Source organism: Mesoplodon densirostris, chromosome 1, assembly GCF_025265405.1.
Source record: "Mesoplodon densirostris isolate mMesDen1 chromosome 1, mMesDen1 primary haplotype, whole genome shotgun sequence".
NCBI lineage: Eukaryota > Metazoa > Chordata > Mammalia > Artiodactyla > Ziphiidae > Mesoplodon > Mesoplodon densirostris.
The window spans coordinates 191,965,444-191,982,066 of NC_082661.1; the positions used below are offsets into that span (position 1 = coordinate 191,965,444).

Here is a 16,623-nt window from a genome sequence, read left to right on the forward strand (position 1 = left end):
GGCATTGGATAGATAACATGACATCAGCAAGTTATTTGGCACTGTTCAAAACAGGTGGAATTTAACAACATATCACACTCAAGGTCTTCATCTGTTGCTGGATCCATGTTACTATTTAGGCAAAAAGTTGAAGAAGGAAAGAAGTGCAAATGATGCATCTAAGTATTTCCTATGTACTTATCTCTTAACTAATTTACAGCATTTTTAATAATTCAAGTATCAATTTTCAAATACTTGGTTGTTTAAAGTTTCCTAGACAATTGTTAGTTCAAAATCTTAATTACCTCTAGTAAATTATCAAGGCATTTTAGATTTTCCTCTCAAAACTGTGAAGGGAATGAAAAAAATTTTATGTTTTTTCATCTTTCAGAAAGAAACAATGGCAAATGGAAAAACAGATTGATGTTACATGTCTCAATGTTATCAGTAATTCTTTTTTTAATTATGGTGTTTCAAGGAAATTTGTGTGTGAATACTGGTAACAAATATCAAATTAAAGGCAGTATTTCCCAAATGAGGTAACCTTTTAAGAGGTACAAGTGATATTGGAAGCTGAAACAATAAGTCTAAAGATAAACAACAAGGACATACTATATAGCACAGGGAGCAATACTCAATATTTTGTAATAACCTATATAAGAATCTGGAAAAAAATATATATATGTAAAATGGAATCACTTTGTTGCACACCTGAAACTAACACAACATTGTAAATCAACTATACTTCAATTAAAAAAATAATAAATATTAAAAAAAATCTAAAGATGCAGTTTAGTACAGTGGTTAAAAGCATTGACTGTGAAGCCAGATAATCTCTATGTCTTGGTTTCCTCATCTATAAAAATGAGGAAATAGCTCTATTCCTACCTCTGAGGATTGCTTTAAAAATTAAATAAGATAATCAGTATAAATAAAAGAAAATGGCGGACATGTAAACACTATGAAAGTAATAGCTATTGTTATTCTAAAATTTGTAAAAAAAAAAAATCACCAACCCACTAGAAGAATTTAGCATATTCTGACCTCAAATACTTCAGGGCCATGTACTAATTATTAAACAAATGAAAAATCTCTATTAAAAAGTCACAGAAAAGATATGAAAGTAGGTACAAATAAGTGAGAAGAAGGGGTTCAAATAGCTTTCAAATTCACTTAATTCATTTACTTAAAATAACATGCCATGCTGGTAATAAATAGGCTTGTATCAATAAAAACATTGAAATGATTTGTTATAACAGGCACCAAACAGGAAAATACAGGAAAATAGTCACAGGCGTTTAGTAGATGATTCCCTATCTAATGTATCAAACCTAAGTTATTAACTACAGGATACAATCTCTATGAGAATCCATATATTTCAGTCTTCCATTGGAGGTTCCTTCAAATTTTCCACTGTAAAACTGGCAGCCTTTATGAGGCAAAAATATACTTCTCTCTTTTCCTCAGGATGATAACCAAAGGAATCTGCCTCTAACCATCTAGTCACTCAGCCAGTGTTCAAGAGATAGCCTTCTATGAAATAATGCCATTTGCAGCAACATGGATGGACTTAAAGATTATCATACTAAGTGAAATAAGTCAAAAAGAGAAAGACAAATACCATATGATATCACTTATATGTGGAATCTAAAATATGACACAAATGAACCTATCTATGAACAGAAATAGACTTACAGACATAGAGAACAGACTTGTGGTTGCCCAGGGGGAATGGAAAGGGGGAGGGGCAGTGGGGGAGAGATGGATTTGGAGTTTGGGGTTAGTAGATGCAAACTGTTATATATATAGAATGGATAAACAAGGTCCTACTGTACAGCACAGAGAACTATATTCAATATCCTGTGGTAAACCATAATGAAAAAGAATATAAAAAAGAATGTATGTATATATAACTTACTTTATTTTAAATCAACTATACTTCAATAAAAATAAATAAAAATAAATAGATAAATAAAGGAATGAAAAAAGAGTCACATAATAAACTCTTCACAATTCCAAACCAAAAAAAAAAAAAAAAAAACGGAGAGATAGCCTTCTAAGTGTGTTACAGCTCTGCACCCTCAAGTAGGAAATGCAGTTCCTAAATCCAATGCGCACAACATCATAAACCCAGTAAGAGAGAAATACTAATATCGCAAAGGATTACAGAAACAGAGAAATATGACAATAATATAAATATTTCCAGGACACTTAATGATTTATGAAGTACCTATCCATTCATTATCTCCTTTAATTCTTGTCACTAACTCTGAACAGATACTCTTTTCCATTTTAAACTCAAGAATACTAAAGCACAGAGGTCTCTACAAGATTGTTCATGTATTTTAATAAGCAGTCATCATCTTCTTATCTTTGACTGTATTTTCATCAACGATATTACAGCCCTGAAAAAACAAAGGTCATGTTTTCTGTTTTCCATTTCAGGTCATGACCGCTTTCCATTGTCCTGTCTCAGTCAATCCTTTAACACCCTACCTCCATAAGCTCTGTGCATGTCCTCCCTTATCTATCCTTGCATATCTCCATCTCATATATACCATATTAGATTGTGATTTTCCTACTAGAGCTCTGAGTGGGATAGAAACTGTATGTCTTTGAGACTATTGTGACTAGCACAGCATTTGTCACAAAGCAAATGCTCAGTAAACATTTAGTGAATGAATGACTAAATAAACATATAGAATGTTAATTTTAAAAGATGAAAAGTTCGGGCTTCCCTGGTGGCGCAGTGGTTGAGAGTCCGCCTGCCGATGCAGGGGAAACGGGTTCGTGCCCCGGGCTGGGAAGATCCCACATGCCGCGGAGTGGCTGGGCCCGTGAGCCATGGCCGCTGGGCCTGTGCGTCCGGAGCCTGTGCTCCGCAACGGGAGAGGCCACAACAGTGAGAGGCCCACATACCGCAAAAAAAAAAAAAAAAAAAAGATGAAAAGTTCATAAAATGAATGATTCTGAAAAACGTCAACTACCAAAAAAAGTCTACTTTCTTTTTTACACAGAAACTAATATTGTACTTCATGAAAATATATATATAAATACAGTATCATATTCAAGTATATACTCTTTAATATTTTTCATGTAATTTGGCAAAAAAAGCATAAAGAATAATACAGTAAACATTCTTATTTTCAATACACAGCCTAAGAAATAAAACATTACCAGTAGTTTTAAACTTTTATATTACCTGCCTATTTCAGGGTCAAACCAAAGACAATTTCAAATGTGTGGTAATTAAAGAAATAAGTACACTATTATGCTTCATTTCCTTAACTCACTTTTCTGTTTTGAAGAATATTGCACAACCATCCACATGCTTTCTCTCCTGCTCAGACATGATTTTGGCACGTGACTTTGGAGAAAAAAATCCATCATATCCACGCTCCTTCAATGCCGGCAGAAAGAGCGTGAAGTATTGCTCTGTTTCCACTTCCTGAGACGAAAGAAACATTATCATTGACATGACAGAGGAAAACTAAGATATAAAAACGTGCAGCATTGTAAGGTGTGACCAAGTTAAAATACTTCACTTAAAAAATATTATCTAAGTACCTTACCTTATTGATAGCAGCCACCATTTGACAATGGCAGCTTGTTAAAACCTAAGAGAACCAGAAAGTAACGTGATTTTCTCATGCTCACACAGGTAGTTGGTCCCAAGTCTCCTGACTCCCAATTTAGAATTCATTCCACTATACTTCACTTCCTCAACTGGTAAATGAACAATTGAAAGTTGGTCATATTATAGATTAGGTGATATGGAATAGCAAATTTTATATTAAAAAGAGGTAATTTTAAAAATTATTTCAAATTTCTCAACTGTGGTAGAAAGAAATGATACTCAAGAGTGAAAAGCTTAAGATCTACCAACAAAAAATTCTACTTAAGGAATTTTTAGGTACCTGAGTACCAATAATCCAATGGTCTGTGTTAAAGTCGTAATTATTAAGTTAGACCCATAACATATTTTTAACGAATCTTTCCAAATGAAATAATCAAGTGTGAAGATAATGACTTATGTATGCTAATGCTCAACACAACATGATTTTGTAACAGTGAAAACATAAACAGCCTGAATGTCCAACAGTAGGAAAAATGCTAAATCAATTAATATATATTCATATAATTGGCTTTGAGGAATTTTAGTAACATGGAAAGTATATTAAGTGCAATAAACAAGGTACAAAATACATCAATAGTGTGATCTCTATTTTGAAAACATATCTGTACATATCTGTAAATAAATAGGCAAGTGAATTTTTTTTAAAGTGTACAAGAAATACTTCAGAAGTTTTAACCCAGCAACTATATTTGGGATATGGGATTAGGTGTTTTCCTCCATTATTCTTTATATTTTTTCAAAATTTCCAACTTCTCTAGAATGAACACTTTATAATATAATATTACTTTAAATATGTTCTTACTATAATAAGAACATATTTTTAAAATTATGATGCTTTTTATACTTCATACTACACTTTACTTCTGAATCAAAAGGAGGACAATTAAGTAACTACAACAAGCCTACGGTTATTTGCCTCCTCCTCCCCCCAATTTTGTGTCAGTTATCAGTGTTTAAAAGAAAATTTAATTTCTGAAGACTTCTTGTTATTTCCTAGGAAGTCAAATGAACCACAGATAATAATACAAATATAAATAATCAAGCTGTTCTAGTACAAAAAAATTATTATAAAAAGTAACAGCTTTCTTCGTAAGCTATGCTGAAAATGAGGTATGACATTATAACACTTAAAATTTTTAAATACCTTTAAGCATTTAATATGCTTTGAAAGTTGCTAAGGAAAAAGTACTAAAAACTACGCATAAACCTTCTTGGCCATTCATTAGCTGAGTGTTGAAAAGAAGCAATAAGACAAGTATTTCAATGGAAAGGTACTTTGTCAGTTAAATTCATTATAAAGTATCTAGATTTCTGAGGTTGCTTTTAAAATAAGGCAAAAATGCATGATTTATAGTACAATATTTTTAAATGTTTAAAATGTCTAGCACTGGGACTTCCCTGGCGGTCCAGTGATTAAAACTTCACCTTCCAATGCAAGGGGTGTGGGTACGATCCCTGGGTGGGATCCCTATTCAGGGAACTAAGATCCCACATGCCTCCTGGCCAAAAAAACCAAAACAGAAGCAACATTGTAACAAATTCAATAAAGACTTTAAAAATGATCCACATCAAAAAAAAAAAAAGTTTATCATTAAAGAACAACGGTGGGCAAGTAATTCTGTTTTACAGATCCCATTATAAGTTAAATTTATAAACCTTAGAGATGCAATATTCTGCAGTTTTCTCTTTCGGCAAGACCAATGATTTGTTCATAAAATGAATTAGCATGAATAGTGTGGTGCGATTACTTTCACGTAAGAAAACAGTAAATGAGTATAAGTTGGTGGCTATACTTAGCAAAACAGTTTCACTGTAGAAATATCTGAGGTGCTTATTACAATTATCCTTTTTTTTTTAAGAGGAGAGAAAATAATTGCTTTGGGTTTTCCTTCGAACACAGGAACTCTCCCAAAAGTAAGATCTTCTATAATTTTTAGGTTCACCTTTAAGTTAAAGACAACTTAATTTCTATATGTTACCTGAAGACTAATGATATCTGCATCACAGTTAACAATTTCTTCCATAATTCCCTTTTTCCTGTATTCCCAGTTTAATGCCCAGGATGGGCAATAGCCATATAGCTGCCGGGTGGCGTATTTATCACATAACACATTGTAACACATAACCGTGAATGATGCTAAGAAGTGGGAGAAAAAAACAACAGACAAAAGGAAGAAAATTAGGCAATGTTTTCCAAAGTAATATCACATATACACCTACACAAACACACATGCCACATAAACATACCCCAAATATCATCATTGTGAAATGCCTTGGGCAAGATTCCATTAAACTATACCTATAAAACTTCACTGGAATCCATCACACCAAAGTTCTTTTACGAGAATTAGACTAATACTTCATATTTGTGATTTTTTAAGAATATTTTAATAAATAAAAATTCAACTTTTAAATCAGAATGACATTTTTTGCACATAATTTACTGAGCAAAACTTTTCTCTATAAATGGAATAAAAGTAAATTTTAATTTTTCTCATTAAAAGGCTCTAATTTCATTAACTTGTATTAACAAAATATCCATACTTAATACTTTTTTGGGCCTCTTACTGCTCTCACTGCTCTAAGCCAGAAGAATATGGACTAACAAAGTTCAGTCATAAGAGAATCCTTTTTTACCAAATCAAATGTTCATTTCTAAAACTAAATTCTCATTTTAAAATGCCTATAAAAGGACTACAAGCAAACTAATAGGAAAACGCAGCTTGTATCCCTGCTACTCAAAAATGTGCTCTAAGTACCAGCAGCATCAGTTATCACCTAGGAACTCAGTACTGAAGAATTTCTGGCTTCACAAAGACTTAATGAATTGGAACCTGCAATCTAACAAAATCCCCAAGTGATTCATATGCACATGCACACTAGTTTGAAAAGCCCTGATTTTTATCATTAATGCTCTATCCTGGCTGTCCATTAGAATCAGTTTGTAGAACTTTTTAAAAAAAATGCTGATACTCAGCGCCTTACTCCAGACTAATTAAGTTAGTATATTAGGATTTGGGTATTAATATTTTTAAACAGCTTCCCAGGTGATTACACTGGGCAGACACAGTTGAGAATCAAGTACTTAATAAAAGGTGAGGAATCCAAGAATGAAGTAACACTTGATTGAAGTTGATTCAAAGTCAGATGATGGGAAAGGTATTAAGAGAAACTTAGTTCAACGGTCCCCTGGAAATCTGAATGGTGGCCATTTTGTATACTGGTACCTCTTTTCACTATCTGGGATTAATTCTTACATAGTTTAATTACCATTATAGTTTTGTGGCTATAAATCACCCTTAACCATTGTTAGTTATTATACACATCTGCCTATGCATCAGAAGTAAAAGGCATTTTTAATATCTTTTTTTTTTTTTTTTTTGTAGCACTGATTCTACTCCCAGAAGTCAGACATCCCAAGAAAACTCCATAGTGGTTGTTCAAAAAGGAAAACCCAAGAACACATTACTTGAGAATTCAACAACTAATGAAAATTTGTTTCTGTTGTTCCTCTTCTTAATGGAAATGAAGGTATGTGATATTAGGAAAGATCTTCTTCCAGATTATGTTAACTCGTGCTCAGAAAGGGATTACTTTGAAGAACTAGAAAATGGTGTTTTTAATATCATTTTAATACCAGAAAGGGAACAATTAATTACACATTAAGGAAGGCTAAACATAAAATAAATCTGCCTAACTTGAGGCTCTGTAGAAAAACTGAGGTATTCATTTTACTCAGACCATCAATGTGAATCCTGATAACAGAAGTGTTATTCTTGATAACACTGATACAGTACCTCATAGAACAGGCTGATACTATGGCTCCAGAGTGTGGTGGTTTTAAAATTATTACCTCTAGAAGATACAGGTATGTACTGATATGATATTTCTCAGTGTTATTAAAATATAAATAGAACCATGAACACGTTACACTTCCCACATCTCCCGATAACTAAGCAAATGATTTTTTCTGAATCCTTCCACTTCTTACCTTAAATTAAAAAAAAAAAAAAAAAAAAGACGGACTTTATATTGTTGTAAGAGTACATAATAAATTCCGTGGTTTACCCTTTAAAATTAAGTATCAGTATTCATATTAAAACAGTAAAATTTTCATTTTTAAAACAAAATTAAGTATCATGAAAACTATCACTTGTGATTAAGAGGAATATTAATTCGTAACAACTTATTTTAAGCAGAATTCCCAATCATAAAATGTCTAATAAGCAGTAAGAAGCCCTATAAATGTCAAATCATCATTGGTCTGCACCAAAAGATAAAGGTTTATATTTCCTACATTACTGCAGTTCTAGAAATGCTAAATCATATAATTAAGCTGCTCAAATCTTCACCCTATATCATTTCTATACCCTTGGCCTGGTATCATATTTTGTTTCCAATACAGTAAATTGAACTCAGTCTAAATTATTCTTCTACAAGCGTTATCAGCCTACCCACTCAAGAAAGATAAAGTATCTAAGTAGTTTAAAATTTTTCAGAAGAAAATTCATTACAACTCATTTTTCTTAAATCACCAAACCCTATGTGAAGATGCCATTTGGAAAGCTCTATTACAAGAACTAATTTTAAAACCAAGAGCTGCATCATTGTGAAAGGTATGAGATCCCTGTACATAAGCCTTAGGGTAGACTTTTAAGTCTACTGATCAGTCTTTTTAAACGCATCTACTCAGGGGAGGTAAAATGAAGGCCTGTCAATTTTATCACAAAGCCCAAATGGCATTTCAAGTATATCTGAAAATAGTCAAGGAAGAATAAGAAAAACTATTTACCTGATGGCAGAATTTGGTCTCGTTCTTTTAATGTAATCCATGGCCTCGGAGGAAGCTGCTCTGGATGAACTGGAAAAAATGTATATTCTTTTAAACATATTTTCATGTCTTTCTAAAATCAGTATCATTTGCTTTATAATGTCAAATCAGCTTCTGTTTTCTCTTCAGCTATAATGCCCCACAAACTGACTTAAAAATATAGTACTGAAACATAATGAAGATTTAGAAGCTGAAGGAAGTTGACGAACAGTTCTTCATAAAACATGTAACTAATACCCAAAAAGAACATGAGGAAATTCAGTAGTGGCATTTATACTTACACAGTATTTATTAAAAAGTACCTATTTAAAACCTTAACTAAGGCTGCTTCCATGTCCTGGCTAGTGTAAATAGTGCTGCAATGAATACTGTGGTACCTGACTCTTTTTGAATTATGGTTTTCTCAGGGTATATGCCCAGTAGTGGGATTGCTGGGTTATATGGTAGTTCTGTTTTTAGTTTTTTAAGGAACCTCTATACTGTTCTCCATAGCGGCTGCATCAATTTACATCCACTAATAGTGCAAGAGGGTTCCCTTTTCTCCACACCCTCTCCAACATTTATTGTTTGTAGATTTTTTGATGATGGCCATTCTGACCAGTGTGAGGTGATACCTCACTGTAGTTTTGATTTGCATTTCTCCAATGATTAGTGATGTTGAGCATCCTTTCATGTGTTTGTTGGCAATCTGTATATCTTCTTTGGAGAAATATCTATTTAGGTCTTCTGCCCATTTTTGGATTGGGTTGTTTGTTTTTTTTGATATTGAGCTGCATGAGCTGCTTGTATATTTTGGAGATTAATCCTTTGTCAGTTGCTTGTTTGCAAATATTTTCGCCCATTCTGAGGGTTATCTTTTTGTCTTGTTTATGGTTTCCTTTGCTATGCAAAAGCTTTTAAGTTTCATTAGGTCCCATTTGTTTATTTTTATTTTTATTTCCATTTCCCCAGGAGGTGGGTCAAAAAGGATCTTGCTGTGATTTATGTCACAGAGTGTTCTGCCTATGTGTTCCTCTAAGAGTTTTATAGTGTCTAAAGGCAGGACAGGAATAAAGACGCAGACACAGAGAATGCAGTTGAGGACACGGGGAGGGGGAAGGGTAAGCTGGGACAAAATGAGAGAGTAGCACTGACATATATACACTACCAAATGTAAAATAGATGGCTAGTGGGAAGCTGCTGCATAGTACAGGGAGATCAGCTGGGTGCTTTGTGACCACCTGGAGGGGTGGGATAGGGAGGGTGGGAGGGAGACACAAAAGGGAGGGGACATGGGGATATATGTACACATATAGCTGATTCACTTTGTTATACAGCAGAAACTAACACAACATTGTAAAGCAATTATACTCCAATAAAGATGTTTAAAAAAAAAATTAAGATGTTATGTCTTAATTACACATATAAATTGTGTTGACCCAGCCTTGTTCCCAGCTGGAAAATCAAAGCTATGTGAAGTTTCAACACACTGATGAATAAAATATCCAAATATTTTTAAAATAGAAAAAAACAAATATGCATGCATAATAAAAATTACTGAATTTTCTAACAGGGCTTTCATTTCCTAATTTTACTCTTTCTCTCATAAGGTCAATGCAAAGCAAGAGATTGGAGCTACATTATACAGAAAAAAGGAAGGCACTGGTTAAACATTAACTGCTCAGATATGATTGTCAATACTACGGAACTAAATGTTACCAAACTATCAGATGAAAGAAAATTACTAAGTTAAGATTTAACTTCCTCTTTTTCTTCTCCCTTTTAAACACATTTGCAGTTACAGAACAATTTGATTAGAGTTTGCAGATTTACCCAGGGAATTAGTGGATAAGAAATGTATTCCTTTAAAACAAAAACACTCCATCATCATCCAGCCACAGAAATTTTGACCACAGTATCCAAGACCTTTAAAAAAGTTTCACTTTACTAATCATTTTGATGTTCTGAAGTCTACCTAAAGGATGCCTGTTTTAGCAGCCATGCTTTTCACAAAGTGAAATGAACGTTATTTTGCACAGCCATATGAAGGTCATCATAAGATGACAAACAAACCATCCAGCTGGTTCAACACATTGAATCCTGGAAAATAATCATGCCTGCTAGGAGTGCCATGCCAGAATCTTGGCAACTATCTCAAAAAATGGAAAGCTTATTATATAAATATAATGAAGAGTAAACAAGGAACTTTTTAGCTGTTGGGATCCTTATTAGCAAATAGTTAAAAATTCAGAAAGCACAAAAAGTATCAAAATAAGACAAGTAAGGTGATGTCAACATTCTGACGCTTCCCATATCTTAACTGATATAGCACAATATATCAGTGTAAGTAAAACGTATAATATTCCCCAACAACAACCAAAGAACAAAAACATAGGAAGAGACACTCTATCTCACCAGTAACCAGGAAACATTAAAAAATGAGATAGCATGTCTTTATCCAGATTGACAAAAAATATTTTTAAGTTTACTAATATCAGTGCTGGTGAAGGTGATAAGAAACAGATACTTGCATGTACAACTGGTGGGAATACAAATTGGTACAGCTATCTGGGAGGACAAACTGACACCATCTTTTAAAATTTAAAACATTCATGTTCCTGTGACCCAGCAATTCTATTTCTTGGGATCAGCCCTATCTGCTTAAAGCAGCATTCAAATGGATATTCATTATGCCATTGTTTGTAATAGTAAAAACAATGGTAAATGGTTATTATCCATTTCACAGAAGTCTATGCTACAGTTTAAAATAAAAAAGATAATGTGTGTGCTAAAGTGGAAAGGTATATAAGAAATACTGTTGAATGAGAAAAAAGTAGAAAAATATATGATACATTTTAATTAAATAATAAGATACATTATAATAATAGGATACATTTTATTAGAAAAAAATTTAAAACACACACGCAAAGTAATACCATAAAATTTCTACCGGTATAATTTTTATATGTAATGTCTATAGACATGTCTACAAGGATACACACCCAACTTACAAGTGTGTTTACTTACACGGAGGGGACTGGAATTAAAGGTAGTGGTCAAAGGAAAATCTAGTCTTAATCGGAATTTAAGTATTTCTTACAAGGAGAATAATATATTCATGTGTGGCACATACTTAAAATTGACTTTTTTCAAAGATAAAATTGCATAGCCAATGATATGACAAAGGAGAGGAATACAGAGTTATATGGGCCAACTATCAAATCATATAAAGACTGTTTAATAGATAAATCTATATGGTCCTAGACACAGCACGAGGATTTGGATCAAAATTGAAGGTAAGTCTATTCTCATTATGAAGAGAAGAACAGCAGTTGACATCTTAATACGTCTTTCAGCATCATACCTATAATGTGATAAAAACAATTCTCCCATTTTTATCTCCCACACATGCCACACTAAGTGCAAGACAGCCCTGAAGCCACCAGGAATAGACCCAGGGTGGCGAGGCATGCAAGGAAAGTTCTGATTTCCCACACCTCCCAGTGGCTGGCAGCATTGGGCCTGGTCTCCCCACAGAGAGGGTGCCAGCTGAGCCTGGGAGGACCAACAGAACCCACATGCTAAACCTAAATTGGCTGCCTGCTATTGAGGTTTTTAAAAGGTCATGAATCTCCTAACAGAATATTCAAAATATCCAGGGCACAACTGAAAATCACTGGTCATACCAAACACCAGGAAAATCACAACTTAAGTGAGAAAAGACTACCAACAGACAACAACACAGAGATGATTCAGATGTTGAAATTATCTGACAGAAATTTTAGAGCAGCCATCATAGAGCTGCTACAAAAAGTAATTACAAATTCTCTTGAAAACTGAAAAAACAGAAAACCTAAGGAAAGAAGTGGAAGGGCACAATAATAATGATAACCAAAGATAAAATGATTGAATTTGAGAACAAATCAAGAGAATTTACTCAACAGGAACAATAAAAAGAAATCTGAAAAAAAAAATGAACAGAGCTTGAGGAACCTGTGGGACTATAAGAGAAGATCTAAGATTCATATCATCAGAGTTCAGAAAGAGAATGTAGACTTAAAAGAATTCTAAGAGATAATGACTAAAAATTCTCAAATTTAATAAATAACATAAATCTACAAGTTTAAGAAGATTTGCAAACTTCAAACAATAAAACCAAAGTAAGCCACACCAAACCACATCATAATGAAACTGCTAAAAATTAAAGACAAAAATCCCAAAAAGCTCAGAGAAATGACACATTACCTAAAGGGGAACAATAAGTTTCTTTTCTAAAACCATGGTGCCAGAGGAAGTGATAAAGTGCTAAAAGGAAAGAACTGTCAACCTCAAATTCTGTGTCCAGCAGAACATTCCTTCATAAATCAAGGAAAAATAAAGATGTTATCAAAGGAAAACTACAAGACTTTGTTGCTAGCAGACCAGCCCTTAAAGAATTACTAGAGGAAGCTCTCTAAACAGAAAGAACATAACAGAAGAAATGGAACATCAAAATGGAAGGAACAGAGAATGACTAATATTAAGGATAAATATAACAGATTAACCTTCTCCACATAAGCTTCTTAAATCGTATCTGATGGCTGAAGCAAAAATTGTAATGCTTGTGTGGTACTTAGTACAGGTAGAGGAAATACTAGGGACAATAATATTTTAAAAGTGGGGAGGGTGGGGGGCTTCCCTGGTGGCGCAGTGGTTGAGAATCTGCCTGCCAATGCAGGGGACACGGGTTTGAGCCCTGGTCTGGGAGGATCCCACATGCCGTGGAGCAACTGGGCCCGTGAGCCACAATTACTGAGCCTGCGTGTCTGGAGCCTGTGCTCTGCAACAACAGAGGCCGCAATAGTGAGAGGCCCACGCACCGCGATGAAGAGTGGCCCCCGCTTGCCACAACTAGAGAAAGCTCATGCACAGAAACAAGACCCAACACATCCATAAATAAATAAATAAATAAATAAATATTTTTTAAAAAGTGGGGAAGGTGAAGGGACACAAATGGAAGTAGGGCATCGATAATTCACTTAAAGTGATAAGACACCATTATCAATAGACTGTGCTACATATGTATATTGTGATATCTAAAGTAATAACTAACAAAACTATACAAGACAATATACTTTAAAACAGCATAAATAAAATAATATGGAATCCTAAAAAAATGTTTAACCCACAAGAAACCAAGAAAAGATAAATGAAGGAGAAACAAAGGAAACAAACAGAATACAAGTATCAAAATGGCTGATTCAAGTTCTACATATCAATAATTATTTTAAATGTACATGGTCTAATAAATACACAAATTAAATGAGTGGAATCTTGGCAGAGTAGATAAAAATCATGACATATAAGTCAACTGTACACTAATACAAGAAATTCACTTCACATACACATAGTGAAGCTGAATCTAAGAGTATGTAAACATTAAACAAACCAAAAAAAAGCAGAGTGGTTATGTTAACATCAGATAAAGTAGACTTAAGAGCAAAAAAGATACTAGGAACAAGGGAGGTTATTACACAATGATAAAAAGTTCAATTCATCAAGAAGATGTAGCAATCCTACATATGTATACATCAAACAACATCACTTCAAAATACATGAAGCAAAGACTGACTAAGCTGAAAGGAGAAACAGACAAATCCACAACTATGGTTGGCAATTTCAGCACTATAACATCTGGTAAGACTACTAGATAGAAAGTTACAAAAAATATAGAGGAATTAAATACCACCAGCAACCGGCATGACCTGATTTGCATGTGTAGAATACTCCACCCAACAAACCACAAAATATATACTTTTTTCAAGCACTCATGGAACATTCACCAAGATAGACAATAAAACAAACCTCAAGAAATTTAAAAGAATTGAAATAATACGGAATGTTTCCCAACTGGTCCCAAACTGGAATCAAACAAAAAGTTAGTAACAGACAACAGGAAATTAAGTAACATATTTCTAAATAATCCATGAGTCAAAGAGGAAGACTCAGAGGAAATTTTTTTAAAAATACACTGGACAGAATAAAAATGAAAATACAACATATAAAAATGTATGGAATGCAGCTAAAGTAGTTCTGAGAGGGAAATTATAGTGTATAGTGCTACATCCTTACATTGAAAATGAGGAAATATTTCAAATTGACAATCTAAATTGTTGCTTCAAACAAGAAAAAGAACAAAATAAACCCAAAATAAGAAGGCAGAAGAAACTACTAAGATATAGGGATACAGAAAGGTTTAACACAGAAAAAAACAGAAAAAGATATACAGTGCAAATTCTAACCAAAACAGAACTCACGCAGCTATATTTTTTTTCATGTAGCTATATTAATATGAAAGTAATAAGAACAGCATAATGATAAAAGTTTCAAATAACCAGAAAGATGAAACACATGAAAATATATCCTCAATATATGTAATTAAAAGTTGTAAGAACTACAAGAAGAAATAAACAAATCTGTAATCAAAGTGGTAGATTTTAACATAGCTCTATTAGTAATGAATAAAAACAAAGTAATCATTAAGTATATATAACACATTCAAATTAGCAAACTTTAATATACATAGATTGCTGTACCAAACAACTATAGAATTTGCATTCTTTTTAAGTACATATTTAACATTTATAAAAAGTAATTAAGCATGAGCTGGCTAATATATAACATATTTTTAGAATTGAAATCAGAGTACGTTCCTTGACCACAATGGAATTAAGCTAGGAATCAATGACAAAGAAAACTAGAAAAACTCCCCTAAAAATAAAAAAAATAAACTTCTAAATGACTCATCAGTCAAAGAAGAAATGAGAGCTTGGAGAAAATATGCTGAACTGAATGATAATGAAAATTATACAAATTAAAACTTGCAGGATACAGCTAAAAGTCATGTTTAGAGGGAGATTTATTAATGAATACATCAGAGAAAAAAATGTCTAAAAGTGACAGATTTAGGTGTTATAAGAAGTTAGAAAGAAAAAAGCAAATGAAACCCAAAGAAAGCAGAAGGAAATAATAAAGATAAGAAATTACTGATAGTGAAAAAAAAAGTATGAGAGAGATGACCAAAAAAGCTAAAAATTGGTTCTTTTCTTCGAAGAAAATATTGATAAATCCCTGGACAAGACTATTCATGAAATAAATAGAGGCAACACAAACAACTAGTATCTGGAATGGAAAAGAGACATCACAATACATTAAATGGACATTAAAACCTCATAAAAAGATATTCTGAACTGTATGCCAATAAATTTGAAAAATTAGATAAAATATTCAAATTACCAAAAATCTTTCAGAAACTGATAAAAAGAGAAATGGAAAATCAGACGAGTATTATAGTTATTAAAGAAATTAAATCAGTAAATGAAACTGCCTACAAAGGAGCCCCAGGCTCAGATGTATTCTACCAAATATTTAAGAAAGAAAGAATACCAATCTTAAATAAACTCTTCTAGATAACAGAAAATGAGAAAATAATCCCCCAAAACTTTAATGAGGCCAACATAACCTTTATATCAAAACTTGACAAGAAAAATTACTGGTGAGTCTCACTCAAACACACATGCAAAAAATCCTAAGTAAAATATCAGCAAACAGAAATAGGGATATATAAAAAGAATAATAATATATTACAAGTTACTTGGGCTTATTCCAGTAATACAAAGGTGGTAATATGAAAAACCATCAATGCAATTACAAAATTAACAGAATAAAGGACAAAAATTTTATACTCATCTTAATAGAAAAAAAGCATTTGATAAAACTCAACATTTATTCATGTTAAAAAATAACAGGGCTTCCCTGGTGGCGCAGTGGTTGAGAGTCCGCCTGCTGATGCAGGGGACACGGGTTCGTACCCTGGTCCGGGAAGATCCCACATGCCGCGGAGCGGCTAGGCCCGTGAGCCATGGCCGCTTAGCCTGTGCATCCAGAGCCTGTGCTCCACAACAGGAGAGGCCACAACAGTGAGAGGCCCGCGTACAGCAAAAAAAATAAAAAATAAAAAAATAACAGACTCTTAGCAAACTAGGAATAGAAGAAAACCCTTAATCTGATTAAACTATCAATATAAAAATTACAGTGAATGGGCTTCCCTGGGGGTGCAGTGGTTGAGAGTCCGCCTGCCGTTGCAGGGGACGTGGGTTCGTGCCCCGATCCGCGAGGATCCCACATGCCGCAGAGCGGCTGGGCCCATGAGCCATAG

At 33.4% G+C, this 16,623-nt stretch overlaps 1 protein-coding gene across 7 annotated transcripts in view; it reads right to left on the reverse strand.

Annotated features, from left to right (window-relative positions):
* Positions 1-16,623, reverse strand: part of CNOT6L (CCR4-NOT transcription complex subunit 6 like) — a 130,103-nt gene that overhangs the window by 24,953 nt on the left and 88,527 nt on the right. For all 7 annotated transcript variants that reach the window (XM_060113653.1, XM_060113617.1, XM_060113634.1 and 4 more), the window contains 3 exons: positions 8,409-8,477; positions 5,596-5,753; positions 3,273-3,427 (listed from right to left, as the gene is read on the reverse strand). In XM_060113653.1, coding sequence (XP_059969636.1) covers positions 3,273-3,427; positions 5,596-5,753; positions 8,409-8,477 — 382 coding nt within the window. The remainder of the gene's footprint in view (positions 1-3,272; positions 3,428-5,595; positions 5,754-8,408; positions 8,478-16,623) is intronic.